Source organism: Oreochromis niloticus, linkage group LG14 (assembly GCF_001858045.2).
Source record: "Oreochromis niloticus isolate F11D_XX linkage group LG14, O_niloticus_UMD_NMBU, whole genome shotgun sequence".
Classification (NCBI taxonomy): Eukaryota; Metazoa; Chordata; class Actinopteri; order Cichliformes; family Cichlidae; genus Oreochromis; species Oreochromis niloticus.
In genome coordinates this window covers 38,458,911-38,482,560 of record NC_031979.2, presented here as the reverse complement: position 1 = coordinate 38,482,560, position 23,650 = coordinate 38,458,911, and the positions used below count along the sequence as shown (strand labels likewise).

At 43.5% G+C, this 23,650-nt stretch overlaps 1 protein-coding gene across 2 annotated transcripts; it reads right to left on the bottom strand.

The window, feature by feature from the left end:
• Positions 1-21,800, bottom strand: zgc:162698 (Transmembrane protein 87A-like). 2 transcript variants are annotated; one of them, XM_019367730.2, is made up of 21 exons: positions 21,560-21,799; positions 19,098-19,170; positions 18,470-18,567; positions 15,292-15,405; positions 15,123-15,185; positions 14,818-14,871; positions 13,617-13,655; positions 13,394-13,514; positions 12,722-12,783; positions 12,432-12,615; positions 12,247-12,346; positions 7,840-7,933; positions 7,681-7,758; positions 6,243-6,351; positions 6,105-6,163; positions 5,808-5,911; positions 5,644-5,717; positions 5,166-5,227; positions 4,487-4,539; positions 4,367-4,397; positions 1-583 (listed from the first exon to the last, which is right to left on the bottom strand). In XM_019367730.2, exons 1-21 carry the CDS (start codon positions 21,695-21,697, stop codon positions 542-544), a joined length of 1,752 nt encoding a protein of 583 aa, XP_019223275.1. In that variant the 5' UTR covers positions 21,698-21,799; the 3' UTR covers positions 1-541. The 2 variants fall into 2 exon arrangements, with proteins under 2 accessions (XP_019223275.1, XP_025754166.1); XM_025898381.1 differs by lacking the exon at positions 7,681-7,758 and adding an exon at positions 6,568-6,636 and having other exon boundaries at positions 519-583; positions 21,560-21,800.
• Between the last annotated feature and the right edge of the window lie 1,850 nt (positions 21,801-23,650).

Here is a 23,650-nt window from a genome sequence, read left to right as displayed (position 1 = left end):
CTCATCAGAAATACTCAATGTTTACTCACATTTTACTTTTATGATTCACAATTTAAGTCTCTGCAGGTTGAAGAAATCAAAACACAAATTTTTCATTCATCTTAAAAAAACAAACAAACCAAAAAAGCCCCCAAAACCCACTGCAGTGACAACGCAGAGTGACGAGATAGAAAACCTGCGCGTGTAAACGTGAAAAATCCAACAAGCACAAAACATTTAACGTTAAATCTGTCAAAATATACTGTTTGTGTGTGCAGAGTATACAGAGAGAGGCGTTTAAGTACAAACAGGAAATAAAAAGAACCAAATAAAAGGATCTGAGCGTCGCTGCCGCTCGACTCTGCTCCCAGCGTATGTACTGGTCAAGGCTTACAAAGCTCATAAGTTCAGGGATGAAATCACACGGCGACAGTGAGCTCGCTCCCATCGGTTCCCTCCTTCATCCATCGCTTCATCTCTCCCTCCTCCTCGTCACGTGGGCGTACCTCTCGGTGATGCCATAGTCTCTTGGTTTTTTTAAAAAAAACTCCTCTTTTGTGCTTCACTCCATCTTGGACATCTCAAACTTCGTCGTCATCGTTTCCTGCAACAGAAAACACACCAGCACATTTATAGTTTCAGGCGCTTTAACCGAAGTGAGAAGGTGAAGTTTGCGCAGGGCTGAATAATGAATGAAGCTGCACACAGACTGTTGAAGCGTCCACCTTAGAGCAGACGCACGGCCTCAGAGCTCCTGAAAATCATCTATATCATATCTTACAGAAGGGCAGATTTAGCAAGGATTTACATCCTTTTGACTCGATGCTGGAATATCGTCTGCAGGCTGTTCCACTCCTGCATTGCCACACGGTAGAGCTGGGCGATATGACCCAAAATTCATATCTCGATATTTTTTAGCTGGATGGTGATATAAGATATATATCTCGATATTTTTTTAAAGCCATAAAGTAAGAACAAAAAGAGAGTTCTTAGTCAAAGCTGTGTCCCAGATGTCACACAGGCACTTTTATTAACATACAGCATAGATGTACATGAAAAAAACTACTCAAAAATAAATTATGAGCACTTATTAAATAATGATGCTCTATAAATAAAAGAAAACTATGTTGTTTTGTGCACAATAAAGAGCTCACAATTGTGCAGTCAAAATGTAAACTAACAGACGCTGAGCATAATAACAAAGACAGATTTCACAGCTGCTCTGTTCCCAACTTCTACTGCGTGACTGACAGCCTGGAGTTTGAAATCCGCTTCGTAACCATGTCTCTGAACAGGAGCCATTTATGGTCCTTATACACACACAGTACGGTAATATTACGTTGAAGCACAGTACGTATCACTCCGCGAGGCTCCTCGGTAGCCGTAATGCTCCAACAATCCATCAAGCGGTGCAGCTCCGTAGCTTAGCAAAGTCGAACTAAAACAGTTTTTGACAGATTGCTGAGCGCTGTGTATCACAGAAAATCGGTTCGCCGTCATCAAGCACAACCAGAATTCATACAAAAGGCGCGCAGTCAACTTTTGAGAAAATGAAAGGATTTCAGGCCGTGCATGGCGTTAGCGTGCCTAGCTCGTTAGCGTGGTTAGCTCGTTAACACGTTGACGCGGTCCAGCCCCACGCACGGGGCGATGCGCAGCAACTCATTAACGGAGATTTGCCGTGTCCATCTTGTCGCTGCCTGCAGGTGAAGCGATGGGGGAGGAGGGGGAGTTGTGTTCAGTGAAGGAGAGGCGAGGTCGAGTAACGTTGCGTAAAGACAAAAGTGGACGAAAGAGAGGCAAACTTGCGGCTCTGCAACTATAATTATAACGTAACATAGACTATATCGATATAAAGGATATTGTCACATCTTATATCTCGTATAAAAATATATCGATATTTTTAAAAAACTCGATATATCGCCCAGCTCTACCACACGGGGAGTTGACCTCGCTGAAATTTACACCTTTTGCAGACTCAGCCCTGCGAGCTGAACTGGACCCTTTGGTGGTTCTGGTCCCACGTGACCCCCGCTTTACATTCTCAAGCAGTCAAAATGTTTCCACAGCAGGACAGTGGAGCTCAGCGTGGACGTAAACAGCGATGGTCCTGAGTGGATCTACAGCCTAAACGTTCTGCTCAGAACCGGCCTTTCTGACAGCACAGCTCGGTGTACTCTCTGAGCGACAAACTGCAGAGGTCAGCACCATTTACAAATATTAAAAAGCTCTTTTACATCAGGTTATTTCAGGCTCAGGGATTAAGGGAGGTCAGAGAGCAGCTTCTGTCTTCACCTCCGTGTTTTCATGAGAGACACTGAAGAGCGCCGAGCGTCTCAAACAAAGCAGGAATCTTCACACGTTGGCTCGGCTGCCAGAATCCAGGTTAACAGGATTTATTCAGGTAGCAAAACAACACAAAGCGGCGGGGTGACGGCAGGTGAGGCAGAATTTCCTCCTCAATCGTGATGAATTGCGTAATTTACCATAACAGGCAGGTTAAGTTCAGATTCAGCCCTCATTTATCTCTTAAATAACAAGAACGCGTTACATAATCTACCAAAAGGAGTTGACGAGCAGGGAGTTAAAGGCATTATTTCCCCTTAATTTAACCCTTTGATGAGCCGGCTTCATTACGTACACGTCCATTATCCTCGCTGGCAGAACGCAGCCCGCTCGCCCTGCAGGGACCACAGGGCGTGAGCACACTTCATATCTTCTGTGGGGTTTAATACCCCTCTGCGTTCATATGGCCGCTTATGTAAGAAATTGATTTTACATAAGAGGCACTTTGTTGATTGCCGGACGCCTTAAAGAGGCTCGGTTTGGAGACGAGAGAGTAAATAATTTGGAAAATGGTTTGAATGAACAGCCAACAGAGGACACGAGGAAAAACACAAACGGATATTAAAACGAGCGCAGCAACTGCTGGACGTCAGTCTGAGGCCACCGGAGGATTTTTACTGATCACACAAACGATGATAAAAAATACAAATATATGTTTTTGTTTTTATTCAGAGGATCATTAACAGCTGCAGCGCGCGCGCGCACACACACACACACACGCACGCACGCACACACACACACACACACACACACCGTGTGTCTGTCGCGTCACATCTTTCTGCTCACCATGACAACACAGAGGACGATAAACAACAGTATGACGTAACCAGCAGCACAGGGTGTCTACTGTGGGTCTGCTGCCCCCTGCTGCTCACAAGCTGTGTATTTGTGTGTGTGTACCTGTCTAGACAGCTTTGTGGGGACCAAAAATTGGAACATTACTAAACTTGTGGGGACCAACAGTGACTTATGAGGACAAAAGTGGCCGTCCTCACAAGTCTGAAGGCATTTTTGAGAATCAAAATGTGGTTTTAGAGTCAGGGTTACAGTTAGGTTATAGTTATAGTTATGGTTCAGGCTGAGGGTTAGGATTAGACATTCATATCTGACGGTTAGGGTTAGCAGCTAGGGAAAGCATTATGTAAATTAGATGTCCTCACAAACAAAACATGAAAACGAGAATGTGTGTGTGTGTTTCTCAATAAGTTTGAGTTTGTTCACTGAGCTCTTCAAGTAAACTCAGTAAGACTGCAGGTGAAAACAGTTTGACGCTTTGTGGTCTCCAGAGGGAGATCCAGCCAAACCACCACAGCTTTCCTTCACATATTAATATAAAGTGATAATGATAACGTGGAGTTTCAGGATGAATCACAGGTCCAGAAATGAAGACACTATTTAAACCCTGCGAAGTCGAAAAGGCCTCTATAATAGAAACATCTGCTTGACTTTGGACCTGATCCCAGAGGAGTTGGGCACCTTGTCCTCTAAAGTATAAAAGATGTGACTTTTAAAAATGATATATTCCTGTGGATTTCAAAGTTTTACAGACTTCAGAATTTCAATTAAGTGGAAAAGAAATAATTTATTGACATTAAATGACCTCTGATGGCTCAAATGCGAGACCTCGCAGCCCATGAGGGGACCCCACACTCTCTGGGGACATTTCGGGACTTCTCATGTCCAGAGACACTTCCTGCATTTCTCTTTAACGCAGATAAACAGACCCAGGTGGTAAAGCTGCGTGCTGCTTAACTTTGTTGTAATGTTGTTGTTACCTGCAGGTTATTGTCAGTAACGATGATGTCTCATTTATTATTTATCTGTTAGCAGCCTCAAACACAATTTTCAAACTGTGATAAAGTTTAAACTTTAATAACTTTGGTAGTTTAAAAAAAAAATTATCTAAACCATCAACTGGTCAGATCCCAGTGAGTCCGGGTACCATTTGTGCCTTTGTGCTCTAAATTCTCCACAGTGACGGATAAAGTTTCATTTTACGTTTGAAGTGATGTCAAATTTTTCCAGTGAAGTGAAAGTTTACCTCGTCAGAGTCCAGCAGGGGCGGCAGGGCGCTGCGAGGAAGGGAAAACACGTTCAGTGTCAGCTTTCTGATTTACAATAATCAGCAGATTCACACTGATTAACACTCGTGATGACTTACACATCTGCCATAGATGATGGGATGTTCTCCTCAACCCACTTCAGGTCCTCATCCTAAGGAGATTAAACATGAGGGATCATGCTGCATGATGCAAATAGAAGATTTTCCTTTGAACACTAAACGTGGGTTCATCAGCTGTTACAGAAACTGTGATTGAATACAGTAAAATAAGCAGCTACGACGACTGAACAATAATCAGTTTAGTAAAAACTTTAGAAAGTAAAAGAAAAGGAAAAAAGAATATAAAAGAAGAAAAGAAGTTTTAGTTTCTAATCCATTTAATGGATCCTTAAAAATTAAGATAACGGTGGAGCACCAAAAGCTGCAGTTCCTCTGACGTCCACTGGAGGCTCCAGCAGCAGACGGTCATGTTAAAACTTTACAGCACAAATGAAGCACGTTTACAGCCTGATACAAAGAAATACGCTTTTGTCTCCACAGCTAATTTCCTCCTTCATTACTGTAATTTTTAAAAATAACTCATTAGTTTGCATTTTATTAAGCAACTTTTGTGGACTGTGTTTGTGCTGTTGGAGCCTTTAGGACCATTTTAATGCCATAATCTGACCAATAACACGGCTGCTGTGAGGTTCCTGTACTAACAGATTATCCAAATGCTCTGTGACCGAAACACTAACACTGGCTGATGTCTGGCGGTGTTCGGATGTCTCTGACTCACCACTTTGTTGGCTTTGGTCGAGCCGTTGGCCTCATTCTTCATGCCCCTCATCTTCACCCCTTCTGGAGGCGCAAAGGAGTGAAAAACAAACAAACCGTGAGAAAAATAATAAAACGTGGATGATCATTTACCAGAGGTACCTCGTGCAGCATGGCTCCTGTTCTAATGATGGAAACTTATGTAACATCGTTAACGTGTTAAAAATGATCAAAGTTTCTAATAATGAGGTCACAGCTGCTCTTCAAAAGTCTTGTTAATGAGGGGCATCCAATCAGAAGAAAGCTGGCTTAAAGGGCTAAAAGCTAAAACAGCTCGTCTTAGACGGAGGATGAACCGAGCCAGAGTATCAGATAACGGATTATTATGAACAGTGAATCATGGAGCTGAAGAATAAACAGAACGAATCCACTTTAATGGATTCATTTCATCTCAGGCTAAACAGAAAGAGGAGAGAAGTGAGGCAGGTGTGCGTTCTGACCAAAAGCGTCGTTCATCATGGGCTCCTTCTCCTCTTCATCGCTCTCTTCATCCACCAGAGGACTGAAGGCGTACCTGTTACAGACACAGAGGACACGGCTTTACTTTACAGACACAAACTGGAGACTGGGGATAAAAAAAAAAAACCCCAAAACAACATCCTACCTCTGGTTATTGGCCGACGGTCGCCATAGAAACATAATGACCAATAGGATGATGGAGAACAAGAAACGCCAGAAAGCGTCATCTATCCACAGCTCCCTCCAGTCCTGCAGAGAGAGAGAGATTCAGCAGTGAGGAAGAAAAAACAAACTCATGACGGTTCAGAGAATAAATCGAATTAATCTTAATTCTTCTCATTTTTGCAGTTAAATATTTTCCAGTGAAATTTAAGCATGAAGTAATGAAAGAGAGAGGAGCTGGAGATCAACTTTAACTGAATCCACGCGCTGAAGTACTTACAGACTGACATTTGGACATCCTGAAGGTCCTCGTGGTCCAGATGATGAAGATGACCGATGCTGAAAAGCACACAAACATCACAGCCTTAAAACAAGGACCTGAAAATAAAATATTAAACACAAAGAGAACTTTAAATACCTATAACAGCAAAGATGAGCGTGTTGGTGAAGTGTCTGTAGAGCGAGAGCTTCACCAAATTCCTCCTGAGGCGCAGCAGCTTCATCGTCTGAGCCAGGCTCACAAAGATGTGACGACACGGTCAAGGAACTTCACCAAGAGGAACATGGAAACCTTTCATGCAACATTCACTTCACACGCAGGACAATTTAATACTTTAACTCTGTCCCACTCAGCTAACATGCACTCCCTCCCTGCACTGCACAGGTAGGAACAAGAAAGAAAAAGAAAGGGAGAGAAAGCCAAGCTTTCACTAAAAAAGGGGGGAAGGTGCAGCGGCGGATATCCACCAGCAGAGGGTAGAGTCGAGCACAGCCAGAGGAATAGCAGCCAGGAGCACTACATCATCTTCAGCCTGGAGAGGGAAAGAAAAGGAAGACAGGAGAAGAAAGGCGGGATGAGGCGAAGGAGACAAAATGAAGAGGAAGAGGAGGGATGCAAAAAAGCAGGGAGGGGAGGTAAAGAAAGGAGGAAGTAAACAGAAAAGAGAAGGATGAGAGGAAGAAGAGAAATGCACACACAGCCCACCCACACGCAGCACAGCTAACAGCTTCTGTTCAGTCTAAAAGGTTTGTTTTGCTCATCAGGGTGCAGCAGGTGGGTGGAGTTTATTCATCATCTCTCATGTTGCTCCATCATCAGACATTTACATCCCCCACCCAGCAGGGAAAAACAAACCGGAAAAGACAAACAAGAGGACCCGGTGAGTTCAGAGCTTTATCGCCCTCTGGTGGCTGCAGCTTTTTTATAAATCCAGTACGCTTTACTTCATTTTAACTGCTGTAACTTTTGGTGACTTGGTGACCTGACACTGACGAGGGCTCAGACTTCTAAATAAAATAAAATCTTGTAAGAAATGTTTGTCCAAGAAAAGGCATTAAACAGGAAAAAGAAACCTTGACTGCAGACGCTCCTTGTATGCATTTGACACCCAGTTTACATCCATGTAGTTCACATGTGCAGAGCAGACCAATTTGGGGCTCAGCTTTAAGTCTGCGGAGATTTACAGGATCGAGCCAAAGCTTTGGCATGGAGCTCGCAGCTTTGAGCCGTCCACTCGCACCAATTATGCACTGACACCTCGCTCTGGCATTTCAAATAAATTAACGCTCCTAATGGAAGCTAACACGGCCACAACAGGTGCAAAAGAGACTTTTGTCTGCATTAAATTAAGCAAAACCCTCGGTATGATTCATTTGAATACTGTCCTCCCAAAACGATGCACTCTGAGAGGAAAACCCCTACAGACTCCTATGCCTCTTTATTAAATCCTGACTGTGTGGTTATAAATACATTTTTCAGTGATTTACGTGCACTTATGTGTGACAGATTGTATTTAGTTTTTAAAAGATTAATTAAGAGTAAGAAGATGATTCTCATAATACATGTTAAAGGATATCCACCAGACAACACAGGAATCAGTGAAGGCCAGCACTATGTCGCACAAAAATCTACTGCTGGTGTTGTCCCCTCGATCCTGCAGAGAAACACATGTCAGACACACACACACACACACACACACACACACACACAGTACTGCAGCGCTCTTGGGACTCACAGCGTTGACTCTTAAGATTCCCTCGATGATGGAGAAGATCAGGTAGAGCAGACCAACGCCAACGACTCTGTGCAGCAGAGCGCCGAGTCTCGGCCTGCAGGAGAGAAACGAGGGAAGAAGAAGAGTCACCGTCACTCTGTGTGTGTGAACTGTATCTGGAGATAATGACCGCTATATAAAGTGAGTTGGATCAGGTGGCAAGGGACACTGGACAGACCTGCCACGCCTAAACGTATAGTGAGGGTGTGTTGGTAACACCTAGCAGAGGCCCCAGTCCGCGAGATCTTCAACGCACACCTCCAGCAGAGCTTCAACAGCATTCCGAGGGAGACTGGGGACATTGAGTCCAATGGACAATGTTCAGCATCTCTATTGTCAAAGCTGCTGCACTGAGCTGCGGCCACAAGGTGGTTGGTGCCTGCCATGGTGGTAACCTCCGAACCAAATGGTCGACACCAGATGTGAAAGGAGCCACCAGGCTGAAGAAGGAGGGGTTGGTTAGCCTGTGGGACTTTGGAGGCAGCTGATAGATACTGACAAGCCAAGCGGAACGCGGCTCGGGCAGTGGCTGGGAGGAGTTTGGAGAGGCCATGGAAAAAGACTTTGGGACTACCTCAAAGAGATTCTGGCAAACCGTCAGGCGACTCAGGAGGGGAAAGCGGTGCTGTACCTGCACTGTGTATAGTGCAGGCGGAGTGCAGCTGACTTCGACTGTGAAAATCGTTGGGCAGTGGAAGGAATACTTTCAGGACCTCCTCAATCCCACTGGCACGTCTTCCGTGGATGAAGCAGAGTCTGGGGGTGAAGGGGATGACCCGCCAATCTCTGGGGGCGAGGTCACTGAAGCAGTTAAACAACCCCTTGGTGGCAGAGCCCCTGGGGTGGATGAGGTAAGCCCTGAGCTCCTAAAGGCTCTGGATGTCGTAGGGCTATCCTGGGTGACACACCTCTACAATGTAGCGTGAAGGGCCGGTACCTCTGGATTGGCAGACCAGGGTGGTGGTTTCCATCTTTAAGAAAGGAGAACGGAGGATGTGTTCCAACTATAGGGGGATTACACTCCTCAGCCTCCCTGGGAAAGTCTATGCCAGGGTGCTGGAAAGGAGAGTCCGTCAGTTAGTCGGACCTCAGATACAGGAGGAACAATGTGGTTTTTGTCCTGGTCATGGAACACTGGACCAGCTCTTTACCATCTCAAGGATACTTGAAGGTGCATGGGAGTTTGCCAACCAGTCTACATGTGTTTTATGTACTTGGAGAAGGCATTCGACCGTGTCCCTCGGGGTGTCCTGTGGGAGGTGCTACGAGAGTATGGGGTGTCTGGCCCATTGCTACGGGCCATTCGATACAACCGTTGCAAGAGCTTGGTCTACAAAGCCGGCAATAAGTTGGACTCGTTCCTGGTGGGTGATGGGCTCCGCCAGTCCTGCCCTTTGTCACCAATTCTGTTCATAATTTTTATGGACAGAATTTCTAGGTGTAGCCAAGTGGCGGAGGCTTTCACTTGGGTGGTCTCAGAATCTCATCTCTGCTTTTCGCAGATGATGCGGTTCTGTTGGCTTCATCGGGTGAAGTGGTGGGAATGACAATAAGCACCTCCAAATCGGAGGCCATGGTCCTCAGCCAGAAAAGGGTGGAGTGCCCACTCCGGGTCAGGGACGAGTCCCTGCCCCAAGTGGAGGAGTTTAAGTATCTCGGGGTCTTGTTCACGAGTGACGGCAGAAGGGAGCGGGAGATCGACAGACGGATTGGTGCTGCGGCTGCAGTGATGCGGACACTGTACCGGTCTGTTGTGGTGAAGAGAGAGCTGAGTGTAAAAGCGAAGCTCTCAATTTACCGGTCGATCTACATCCCTACCCTCACCTATGGTCACGAGCTGTGGGTAATGACTGAAAGAACGAGACTGCGGATACAAGCGGTGGAAATGAGCTTCCTCCGAAGGGTGGCTGGCCTCTCCCTTAGAGATAGGGTGAGAAGGGCCACACGTACACAGGTATTTTTGAAAACTGAGATTTTCTGTTTTCGTTTTTAAAAAAAAATCCCATCCACACATGCAGTTTTGAAAAAATATCTCTGTCCACATGTAAACGCTAAAAAGAAATGTTGGCCAATCAGACATCTAGAAGCCTGGGAGGGAAAGACTAAACAGGGTTTGGTACCCTCACAAAACCTTAAGTACTTCCGAAAGGTTTTTGTTTTCCTGGAAAGGCAGCTAACTTTGTGTTACTTTTCAAGTGCCTTCAACATTTCAAATGTAAATAAGTAAAGACAGGATTTTGGTTGGTCTAGACTCACAACTTAGGAATGAACAAAGTGCATACATAAATTTTTTTTTTTTTTTAAGTAAATTTATTCAAAACCGACGTCGGGATTTGGGTTGTGAGTGCGTCTGTGTTGAACGTAGAAGCCACATTTACAAAGCCACACTTTGTAAATGGAGGGACAGTAACTGTGTGTATGTAAGCGTGTAAAAACTGCAGATAGATTAAGAGCAACAGTATTTTGTCTCTATCCGCCATTGTAGAAATTCATCTCATGTAAACAATAACGGCGCACAGCGTCAAAAAAGGCGCACACCTTTGACGTTGCGAGACTAAATCTCAGTTTTCCTCGTCTACACCTAAACACAAAAACTGAGTTTTCGAAAATCTCCATCCTGGCAGGAGTTTTTAAAAATCTCAGTTTTCAGTGATCGAAAACACCGTTTACGTGTGGAAGCAGCCTCAGAGTAGAGCCGCTGCTCCTCCACATCGAAAGGAGCCAGTTGAGGTGGTTCGGGCATCTGTCAAGGATACCTCCTGGGTCCTCATTCCAGGCATGTCCCACTGGGAGGAGGCTCCGGGGGAGACCCAGGACACGCTGGAGATATTATATCTTTCTGGCCTGGGAACGCCTTGGTGTTCCCCCGGACAAGCTGGAGGAGGTGGCTGGGGAGAGGGAGGTCTGGGCTTCTCTGCTTAGGCTGCTGCACCCGCGACCTGGCCCCGGATAAGTGGAAGAAGATGGATGGATGGATGGATGGATATAAAGAATCAGAAACACTTTCAGTGGATCTCAAAATTCTTTCAGTTCACTGCTTGTCTACGTTTCCACAGCAGTGACATTAATAGAAATCTATAGGAGGATTCTCCAACTGCAAACATGGCAGTTATCCCTGAAACCGGGAAATACGAGCAAGTAATGTCATGTGACGCTGCACGTGTCGTAAAACAGAACAGGGAGGAAATCTTATTTTTGAGCAAAGTCAGCAAAATGTTTGGATTATTTTATGAGACTTGACTGGAGACTCAACACAAGCATACAGGAGTTTATAGACATAGTTCCAGGTCTGAAAAGTGACACCATCACATAAGAGCCTTAAACCTGCACTATTTCTAAAGACCAGCAGGGTGCTCCTCTGGTTCCAAAGACTTCTGATTACACAGAACAGTATTTCCCAACCTCTTTGAGCCAAAGCACATATTTCACATTAGAAAAATCCCACAGCACACCAATGTTACAAAAAGCATATTGATAATTTTTCCCCGCACACCAGGTATAGTGGAATTGGCTCGGTTCGTCCCCAGTATACCTTTGTTGCTTTCTTCCGACCACTACTCCTGCTAGGGCCTTCATCTGGGTCGGAACCTTCTCCAGGACCAGGTCAGACTGGCCTTTTTCTTTTTCAAATATTTATCTATTGCTATCATGTGCTGTGTCGTCTCACAGCATGACTATTATATAATTTCTTCTTCGTCTTCTTCTGTTTTACTGGCAGTTGGCAACCCATTTAATTACAGCAGGTAGTTGTACTGCCCTCTAGTGGAAGAGAATGTAATTGTTCTGCCCGATACTCAGGCCGATCGCTTAGAGTCCTAATCAGGTGGAACCAGGTAATCTTCCACTGCACACCTATGTACTGCAGCACAGTGTTTGGGACACATTGACATAGAAGACCATGAGAAAATGAGCTTTCTTCTCACTTGATCTGTGACCTCAGTAAAAGTTTCCTGATGACTTTACAGCCTCAGTCACAAGTTTAAAGACTGAATAAAAAGAAAGCTTGTGAGGAAGCTCATTTCCACTGCTTGTATCTGTGATCTCACTCTTTTCCTTCACAGTAACAAACAACTTTTAACATAAATTAACATTTATGGCATTTTTCTACAATGATGCTGGGCTGCAGCTCCATCTGGTGGCAGACGGGTGCATAACATTACCGGCACTAGGCTAGTATATCTGGTGACGATAGCGGTGATGAGTCGTCTTTTCCCAGCTTCAGCTAAGCTGCTGGGTTTTTAACTACACAGCTGGAGGTTTTCAGACACATCAGCCTCAGAGTCGGTCCTTCCTTCTCCTACAGGGGAGGTTCTCACAGTGGGAACATATAAAGCACCTGCCAGCCGTCAGTAAAGCTGGGAAACTCACTTGACGATGCCGTATCCCAGACTGGCGATGATCACCAGCACTCTGGCCAGAGTCCTCTTCACTGCAGAGAGCACCTCAGCAAACACCACCGCCCCGGTGACTGCAGGAGGACACGTGACACAGGATATTCATCACAGCTCTGTCATGCACCACGTGGGCCACCACCTGTGTGTGTCTGCATCTACCTGACACGCCTTCATCTCTGAGGCTCTGGAACTCTGCATAGTAAACAGCTTTCTCCAACATGCCCAGGAAAATGACGCCTCCGATCCAGAACTGGATCCGGAGCAGGTCCCTCCAGTAACACGCGGACAGAACCAACCACAGCATGGCGAGCAGCACGTACACAATGCACATCACCATGTAGAACTGGAAGAAAGGAGCGACAGGAAGTAAATGACTTATTGCTGCATTTTAAATACCCGACCAAATAAATATCATTTTAATTTTTCTGTGTGTGTTTGTTTGCTCTTACCATCATCAGAGGCCATTCAGACGCTGATATAAAGCCATGGGGACCCTTCATACTGATCTGGACTGTAAATACAAACAGAGTGGGTATCAGACGGTGACTCGCGTTATCTAAAGTAGCCTCTGCTCACTGATCATCAGAGCAGAGACCATCCAACTCCTCTCAACATAGCTCCATGTTACAGTCCTCTGCTCGACCAATCAGCCTCCATTAGCAAATGCTAGCTTCTTTTGAACAGGTAGAATCAGCTTCACTCTAAGAAAACTGAAGGACATAAGAGTCATTTTATTTCAGTTTGGACGTGTTATGGAAGCTGGATTTGATAAAATGGAAATTAAAGGTGTTCTTGTGTTATTTAGAAGCAGGTTTAAATGGTTGTTTTTCACCAGTTTAGTTTAATTTTCGCCTTTGATTGAGGGCCAGCTCTCGAGCGACCCTGCAGCAACACCACGTGAACTGCAGTTGATGTTTCTCAGATTTGCTCTGATTCGAGTCCACCCGCACGCTGGCTTAAATGTTTTATTTAAAAAGCCTGTTATTGAGATTTTGAATGATTTCATTATGAGACACAGACTTAAGATATTTTAATTACAATTGTAAATCTCATTGATTGTTAACTAATCCTGACGCAGACAGCTGTCTGTGTTTGTGTTTTATGTATGAGCGTGCACTGACGCTTTAGATTCCATTGATTGTTGGGATCAGGCGGCTGGTTCTTGTCTTCGATTTTGAGGATGAACATGTAGGGTCCGTCATCCCAGCTCCGAGCCACCGCATCGAAACCAGGATTCCCAACCTGAGCAACAGCGGAGAGAGAGCAGCTTTTACATCAATTTACAGAAGCCTCCATCTGGATATCCTAGAATCACAAGATAATCTTTCAGGAATAGCAGCTGACCTGTTTTTGATCTTTGTCGGTTTCGTTCGTCTTCACTGACTGTGAGACAAAGAAGAACAACGTTAGTTAAACAGACTCAAACACTCGAGAAAATCTATGGATTTAAAATAACCAGAATAACTTTAAGCTGTGAAGTGAAGAGACCAATAATAAAGTCCATCCACGTCTGTTTGCCTACATTATTCTACAGCAGGGTGTCGAACTCCAGGCCTCGAGGGCCGGTGTCCTGCAGGTTTTAGATCTCACGCTGGGTCAACACACCTGAATCACATGATTAGTTCATTACCAGGCCTCTGGAGAACTTCACGACATGTTGATGAGGTCATTTAGCCATTTACATCAGCTGTGTTGGATCAAGGACACATCTAAAACCTGCAGGGACACCGGCCCTCAAAGTTGGACACCTGTGTCTACAGCGACGGTTACGCCTGACTCATACAGAGCTCTTTAAATACTGACAGACAAACTGAGGCTACGTTCACACGTACACGGATATTTTTGAAAACGCAGCTTTTTCTCTGCGTTTGGGCCTTTCGTCCACACGTAAACAGCATTTTGGGTCACTGACAATGGAGATTTTCGAAAACTCAATTTTTGCATTTAGGTGTGGACGAGGAAAACTGAGATTTAGTCACAGAACATCAAAGTTGTGCGCCGTTATTGTTTACATGAGATGAATTTCTACAATGGCGGATAGAGACAAAATACTGTTGCTCTTAATCTATCTGCAGTTTTTACACGCTTACATACACACACAGTTACTGTCCCTCCATTTACAAAGACAGAGGTGAACTTAAGCGTGGCTTCTACATTCAACACAGACGCTGTCACAACCCAAATCCCGACGTCCGTTATGGATACATTAAAAAAATTTTAAATTAAATTTATGTATGCTGTATGCATTTTGTTCATTCCTAAGTTGTGAGTCTAGACCAGCCAAAATACTGTCCTTACTTATTAACCTTTGAAATTATGAAGGCACTTGAAAAGTAACCAACACCAACAGTGTGGACCAACAGCTCTTATGGGGACCAAAATCCTGGTCCCCACGAGTTTGAAGGCAGTGTCAGGGTTACAGTTGGGTTATGGTTAGGTTTAGGGTAAGGGTTAGGCTAAGTAGCCGAGGAAAACATGTCAATTAGATGTCCCCACAAGATATGAATACCCGACGCGTGCGTGCGTGTGTGTGTGATGTGCTCACCTTTGGCTTTGGAGCCTCTCTCTTTCGTTTCCCTGAAGTGTTTTCTGTGCTTGGCTGAAATACAAATAGCAGCTTAAACCAACCGGACAAACCAGAAAGTGTGTGTGAGCAAAGCGGCCATGATGATTCTCATCAGACCTGCAGAGCATGTAAAACACTCGCCGTCTGAGACACACCTCAAAGGGTCAAACTGGGAGTACAGTCAGTACACAGAGCTGAAGCTAGCTGAAGAGACGAAGGGCCGTAGTGCTTCAGGTGTTTGGGTTTTTGATTGTGAAGAACTGAGACAGAATAAAAAAGCTCACCTGTGCCTTCTGCAGTGGTTTCAGCTGATTTATTGGCTCAAAGTCATTCAGGTTCAACTGAGTCTTAAAACAAACACGCCTGTGTTAGCATACAATCACCACACACAGACACTTCATTCAGTATTTGCACTGTGTGTGTGTGTGTGTGTGTGTGTGTGTGTGTGTTCACCTTGAGTTTATTAGGCTCACAGTGGATTGTATCATACTTGTGTGAAGAATAGAACCCAGTTCCTCCTTCTCTCTCGACGCTGAGCGACGTGAAATAGCTTTCATCCCCCTTTACCTGCAGATGGCACAGATGTTATCAGTTGAGATGCTGGATCCTGAGACGAGACTCAGTGATGTCACACTGATCGCAGTCCGAGGATTATGAGTTTAAAAAAACAACTAAAACTGTGATTTTTGTTCGCTGCATTTCACTAGGAAAGCAACCAGATGACAGAAAAAACGAAACGAAACGTGAAAACTGAATCCTGATTATTTGGGAACGCTCCTGTGTGGAGTGTAAACAGAAGGAGAGCAGGACAGATGCAGCGAGGCCCAAAGGTTTGGGGTAAGGACACCGTTTTTGTAGTTTTTACCTCCATGCATCGCCACAGAGATTATGAACAAAATAATGATGAACCAATAAAATAGTAATGAATAGAATGAGAAGTGCAGACCTTCAGTTTACATGTATATGTGGTGTGTGTGTGTGTGTGTGTGGTGTGTCAAATCAAGTAAATCAAGCATATCAACATTCTCTGAGGTTTGCAACACTTCCTGTTGGAGAAGTTGCATCAACTCGTCTGCAGCAGAGCCAAAGTTTTACTGCCCTTCAAAAAAAGCATTGTTTTTGTATTTTAAAATATTAATGCAAATTAACTAATAGAATATATTCTTTCACTTTAAGTCAGAATGTTATGACATCTTGGAAATAAATCTGGTCTTGTGCACCCCATGCCCACCTTTAGATTCACCCCTGCTTCTTGCAGGTATCACCAGAGACAGTTTATCATGTCAGAAGAAGTTTACAGCAGGGCTGTGCGATATGACCAAAATCTCATATCCCGATATAAAACATTGATCATCCCGACAACCAGTGTTGGTCAAGTTACTTGAAAAAAGTAATCAGTTACTAATTACTGATAACTTCCCCCAAAAAGTAATCCCGTTACTTTACTGATTACTTATTTTCAAAAGTAATCAATTACTTAGTTACTTAGTTACTTTTTAAAAACACGATTTACAACCTGAATAGGTGATAAAGCGATAGATCTTTCAGCCCAATTCTACTTTTTCTGCATAATTCATCATACAAAATGTAATCAAATGGAAAAGTCTCTTTTTAAAACTTGTTTTATTAGTTTTAATCTTTTAACTTTATGCATCAAGCAAAAATTAAATTATATGCAACATTCTCTGACTGGAAGAAATTTGTTTAACATTTAAACCTATTTTCTGCACATTCCAGCACATAAAATAAAATATGTTTTTGTGTTTACACTCAGTCTTTCAAATAGATGCAAGTAAAACACAGCAGAAAATAAATAAAATCAAAGACTAGCGGTCCTGTTGCTCTATTTTCACCTGTAAAGCAGGACTGGGGTAGGCGGAGGTTTACCCTGGTGCAGGTGTGCCGCAGCGGTCAGTGGAAGAATCCGCGAGTTTCTCTGTGAATTTCACATTACGTCGTAGTACACTCGGTGCTTGCTTGGAAGTTTAGGGGTTTTTTTCGCTGTAAAAAGAAGTTTTCTTCCCACGCACAACGGACACTAATGTTTTTGTCACTTTTTATGGAATCAAACTCAAAATAAGGTCAGTACTTCCACGCTTTAAACGCTGCATGCTACAATCTGTCCCGCACTCCATATATTATGATCTGCAGACAGCTGTTGTCACAAACGTCGCACTCGCTTACGTCACTGTCATGAGACGTTCTCGCAAAAAATCACGGTTTTAGTAACGCAGTAACGCAGCGTTCCTACGGGAAAGTAACGGTAATCTAATTACCGTTTTTGCAATAGTAATCCCTTACATTACGCGTTACTTGAAAAAAGTAATCAGATTACAGTAACGCGTTACAAGTAACGCGTTACTGCCCATCTCTGCCGACAACGACATATATATCAGAAAAATTTAACATTTTCTGTAAATTCTGTGAATCTCGGGCAGCTCGACTTGCATGAAGTGTTTTCTGCTGGGCGTCGTGTACCTGGAGTCAAGTGTTTCAACCGATGAATGAAACGATACATTTTTAGACATAATTTGTAACGGCCGCCATTTTCTTTGTGAGTATTTATTACACAGCGTGCTGCGGGGAAAAGCCTGTTCTAACGTTTGAGTCTAAGGTTTATTTTTTAGCACCTGACGGCTCTTTTTTGCTTCTCATCTGTAAACACTCTGCATACTCTTTCACGTGATTTAGTTTATTTTGAAAAATCTCAACATGATCTTCAGCTTTATTGTGAAAGGTTTATGTGGAAAATAAACAAGCAGATGGCGGAGCCAGGCGATGGTGTTACCGTCGTTGTTGCTAACGACAACGCATAAAAACAGTCGCTTGTCCGTCTGTAGTGTGGTTATTTAAATATAAGAGAAAGAGAGAACTTTAAGAAATTAATATAGCCACTGCAGTGACCATCAAAACAGTGAAAAAAAAATAGCTATAAACAGTTTATTTTGCGACACTACGAAACAAACGATAGCGTAAAATGAAGCGATAGACGTTTTCATATCGTCATCCGATATATATCGTTATATCGAACAGCCCTAATTTACAGCTCATCTGCATATTTTGATGTAACTTCTGTTTTGTCTGTGTGGATGGAGCGGCTACAGAGTTCTCCTTCCTTCACGCTGAAGCTTGTGGATCAGGTGATTTCTTTCCCAGTAAAGGGTTTAAACTAGTGCTGTCAGCGCAGTGCAGCCCCACACACGGGGCGATCCACGCTTGAAACCCTGGTAATTACATGGTAACAACTGTGCACTGCAGAGCCATAAATAAAGCATTTAAAGTCGAGGTATTCGAGTCACTCAACGAATAACGGATGGAGTTAATACATCTGTTAAACCCTTAAATTAAAGCTGAAAGTCTGCACTTCACATGACTGTCTGACTTGGGGTACTGCACAAAGCCAAAACTGCTGATATGTTACTGTCCACAAACTTCCAACCCTAACTGTAAATCACTAAAATAATGATGTTCTTATTTGGACTCTAAATGTGTTTGTGAGCGTCTGTGTGCTACAAAGGTAGAAAAAATACTCAGATTATCTGCAGAAGTTCATGTTTACAGAAGTCCAAAACATGGAAGTAGAGAATACTCCAAATAAGCAGTTTCCACAGAAGAAAGCAGAGCGTCTTACGTTCAGGTTGAAGACTTCGTCGTAGCAGCGCGAGCTCCTCAGATACCAGGAAATGTCCAGGCTCGGCTGAGACGAGTTATTGCAATTATGTGACTTAACTGCGCACACAAACAAACCAAATCAACTTCTAGGCCACAATGCTGTTGAACTGGACAGAAGTCACATTTTACATTTTTTATTCTTGGACTTTCTTCCACCACAAACAGCAACGTGTGAAAAATTTCACTTAATTTCTTTATTTCACTTCATAATTTTAACCTGACTGTTCCTCTCCCAGTGTTTCTGAAACAATGCTCAAAGTCAGCTTTCTTCTGATTGGCTATCCTTCATTAACAAAGGGCTTGAAGGTTGAGTGGGTGGAGCTAGCTTTTACTAGGCACACACTAGTAAACCTGAAACTGAGTGTCTGCCTACATTTAATATAAATATATGATATGTTTTGCTAAATAAAAATTAATAAGTCCACTTTAAGTAAACTTTTTGTTTCAGAATGTGAGACATTACAGTTTCTGCTTCTGCCTGCACAGCAAACATAAACTGGACTTGTCTCAGTGCTCGCAGACAAACCCAAACTTTATTTCACAGATTTGGATTAGAAAGACTTTACAAAGAAGAAACCTCTGCTTACATTTGAGACTGATCATGCTGTTATTGAACAGAGTTTTAGTGTAGAAGAAGTAACTCTGCTTCTTCAGGAGATCCTGAAACAAACAAAGAAAATCCATTTTTATTCTCTGACATTTAATAAAGTCACAACAAAGTTGCAAAACAGAACAAACTGAGCGACGACCCGAACGACGAAATATAAAATACTCAGAACATACAGTCCTGTGAAGAACTTCCAGCTCTAATGTTTTACATATCAGGACATAATAAATATAATCTGGTCCTCAGCATGTCTTAAAATTAGGCAAACACAGCCTCAGGTGACCTACAAAACAGGACATACCACACAATGCAATCATTATTATTATTAGTAGTAGTATTATTATGAATAACAGTTGCCGTTTTAAAGACATATAGTTACATTTTCTACGTCAGTCCGACGATGATTTGTTTGAAGAAAAATCCCTGATGCACAAAGATTTGTGACACAGTTAGTTAACGAGGCCCTGATGATTCATACACTCAGGAGTTTATCTCCAACAGAATGACTAAAAAAGAAAAGGACCGAGTCCACACCCAGACCTGAGCCTGACGGAGGCGCTGTGCTGGGACCTTCAGAGAGCTGAAGCAACTCTGTGAAGAAGCGTGGGCCAAAACTCGTCCGCAATGATGTCAGAGACTGTCGCCAAACATGGTTCTACTAGTTATTGCATCATGGGGTTTATCACTTGGTCAGGACTACATATCTGTTTTATTATGTTCTGATGTGAAAAACCTCAGAGCTAATACAAGGTGGGCTTTGTTTTTACATGACTTGTAAAATGTGTTGAAGGGTCACATTTGCTGTGAGACTTGAATCTAAGTTTTGAATTATTATCTTTACTCATCTCCTGGGAGACTAAAGCCTGTAACCTGCAGGTTTATCGTTTGTCTTTGTAAGCAGTCCCAGTCCGATATTTCCAGCTGCCCACACAAACACAGTGACCTCGATCCAGCCGTGGTCCCTCCCTAAAGTGGATAAATTCAGGGTTTTTCTGCATACAAGTTCCACCAAAGGAAAATCACCAGGACTGTGACAAAACTATTTTTCGCTATATTCATAAAAACCCCCATTTGCAGCCCCCCTGTGTGAAGCATTAAAGGAAATATAAATTTCAGCCCCTGAGCTGGGAGATTAAATGCCTGTTATCGTGTTTTTGGAAACGTGGCTTACAGTGTTCGGGAACTTTGTGTATTTAATTCCACACCACTGCTGGTTGTGCAGATTAAAAACAGTGGTACAAAATTGTCTTTGTGTATCAGCTTTGATATTAACCCACAGCGTTGATGAGTCTGGTTTATCATTAACCTTCATACTGTAAGTCTGGTTTTCCAGTACACAGTCACAGCTTTACAGTCTTCTGCAGACTAATGCATGTAACAAACACAGGCCCACCAAACAGGTATGCGCAGAATGTGGACAGACTGTGCTTACAGCCCAACCAATGCAGGATTTCTAAGACCCACTGCGATTAAAAATCTGATCTATCAGCAGATATTTTTTCCTTTAAGACACACAAAACTTTGTCTCCTCATACATGTCCTGCAACACCCTCTCATACTTCTCTGTCACTTCCTCATGCAGTTCTTCATTTGCACCATAACATCTGCTTTTCTGGCTCCACAGACTCAAAGATCACATGTGTGGAGCTGTTTCTCAGCATGAAGCCATACTGCTGCTCACTGATCATCACCTCTCTCTCTCTTTAACCTGCTCACGACTCTTTCCCATACTTTTTATTGTTTTGACTCATCAGCTGTATTGCACTGTAGTTACTGCAGCTCTGTGCATCACGCTTGTCCTTGAAAAGTACCAGCACCACTTCTGCATTCCTCAGGCATCCTCTCGTCCTACAAGACTGTGTTAAACACTCTGGTTAAAAAGCCTGCTGGCCTCCACATGTGTCATCTGAAGCGTCCACCTTTCCAGTCTTCAAAGCTGCCGTCACTTCCTCCTTACTAATCCTCTTCCTGATTCATCAACTGTCCTCCAGTCTCTCTTCATTCCTTGATAACTCAAAGTACTCCTTCAGTCCTCTCAGCAGAATCTTTAAACAAGGCTTTTTATCAGAGAGGACCACAAACACACCTTAAATCATATATTACATGGATTAGATGAGCGGCTGGTTTCGGCCTGTTTCACATATATGCGAGGAACTGGTGTGATTTTATTGATATCAAACGTCTTTATGGCGCATCTGGTTATCACAGGATCGTTCGTGATGAGTAACGCGCCACTTGCATGCTTTCACTTTAGCTAACGTTAGCGGCGTAACGATTATGGCGCAGCGCAAACAGAGCGGTGTTTTTAGCGGCTGCTTCGCCCGAATCTCCGCTGAAACACTTTTTATCTGCTCAAAGCTCCTCTCCTCTCCAACCCGTTCATCACAGAACCTAAACGAACCAGCACAGAATCACAGCGGGAGGTACGAGCAGGAAACTCACGCTATTGATGTCCAGGTCCCACTTTCCCGGTTCCGACACGGCCGCCACCGGCCAGTTCGCTTCCGCCAGCATCAGCAGGACCAGAGCCCAGCACCGGAGTCCCGGACCGGTCCGACCCGGACCCACGAAGCTCGCCATTTGGGCCAACAGGAAGACGAGACCAACAGCAGAAGCAAAGCCTCCACGACAACTCACAACAAGCTCCTAAACACTTCCTGCTTCCGGGTGACGTGACACGTAGCGCAATGACTCTTCAGGGGAGACGTAATAAAATAAAATAAAATAAAATAAAATAAAATAAAATAAAATAAAAATTAATTTGCATTGTTTCTTTTCAAGAACGCGTCGTTTTTTAGGACAGGGGAGATCTTTTTTTTACTTATCCGACAACATTATTAATGAAATCCTAATAAAATAAATTAATTAAAAGTTAGAAATTAAGAGAAATGAGTACAAGAGAACGTAAAACATCCAAACTAACTGTTAGCGACACCCATTACAGGACAGCCACAGGCGTTGTTGTTTTACACGTGTCACTGCAGTTCTTTACTTTCACCACTGGAGGGCAGTGAAACTCTTTCATTACAGTTTTGTTTAATAAGTTGGCCTCAGGGCTGCGCTGGTGATCTGGTAGCCTGGGCAGTGGCGGTCCTAGCCTGTTTGGCGCCCCGGGCGAACACTCCCTCTGGCGCCCCCCCCCCCCCCCCCCCCCCCCCCCACACACACACACACACACACACGCACACACACATACTGTATATGACCCTATATATGAAGAGAGAGAGAGTATGCATAGTATGCAAACGGCTACCAAACAGACATCATAATTCGTCATATAATGGGAACAGGACAAATCAACAATTGACACTGACTAATTAATATTATATTATTGTATATATTGTTTGGAGTTTAGTCTCTTACTGTTACTATTTTTACCATTTCTTCTTGGAGGAACTGTAACCCACATAATTTCCTTAGGGATTAAGAAAGTATTCTGATTCTTCATGTTTTAGGATACATGACCTGCCATTATCCAATGACACATCTGCTTACCTGTATCTTTTGCTCGTTTCTCCTTGTAGGAGCCATAATTAAATGTATTGAATTTTAATGATCACTGGGTTTTCATTTGTTTGGCTATGGTGATGTGTAACGAGAGTCACGTGGGACATTAAGAGTCAGTCTGTCTTTCACTGGTTTGATTTTGACAGAGCAGGGCTGGGTAGCTGTAGTTTTTGTTGAACGCAGCACAACGAGTTTCCCCTTGTTGCATTAGAGCTGTGATGTTTTAAGAGTTTGAATCGCGAGCCGATCACATTGCTCTGTAAACTTTTCAAGCACTTTAATAAACAAGCAAGCAATTCCACCTCTCGCATTATTGCGTAAAGTTGACAGCGCATCAGGCAAATAGGCTCAATCCCTGGCCTCTAGCGACTGTGGAAGTCGCTACACTCCTCCTCTTCTTTTCTCTTTTTTTTAAACTTTAAAAACGGGTTGTGTGTGAGACTTTAAATCAACAAAATATAAAATATACATTTTAAATTGTCATTGATCCCTTTACCCCGAGTCCTAAAGTGTATATTTATTTTCTTCCTCTTCTTATATTTATTATTTGTTTACTTGCACTGCTGTAACTGGAGCCTCGTCGTCTCGTCTCTCTATATACTGGACTGTATGTAGCGGAGATGACAATAAAGTTTACTTTGACTTCAGCAGCGCGCAGGCGCACCGAGGGCTCTCGCGCTCACTTTTCGCCTATAGAATTTCGAAAAAACATCGGTGCAAATTATAAGTCTGTATCATAATGTCTGCTGTTTTCGTGTTTGTTGGTTTGTTTTTATTTTGTTTTATTTTGCGAGTTGGTTATTAGATGCTGCTCCAGCCACCCAGAGAATCCCCCGCCGCCCCGCCCTCTCCTCCCTGTGCCGCAAGCAGCAGGCGCACCTCACAAACAGAGGGCGCCCTTACTCCCAGCAAATGGGCGATAGAAAACCGATCGGTGCCTATGCCATTCCCAATATGCGCTGGCATGATGTCGGGGCAGCATGAGTACGAGCAATTTTTCTTTTTTGCCGATGCCCGTGATGCCGC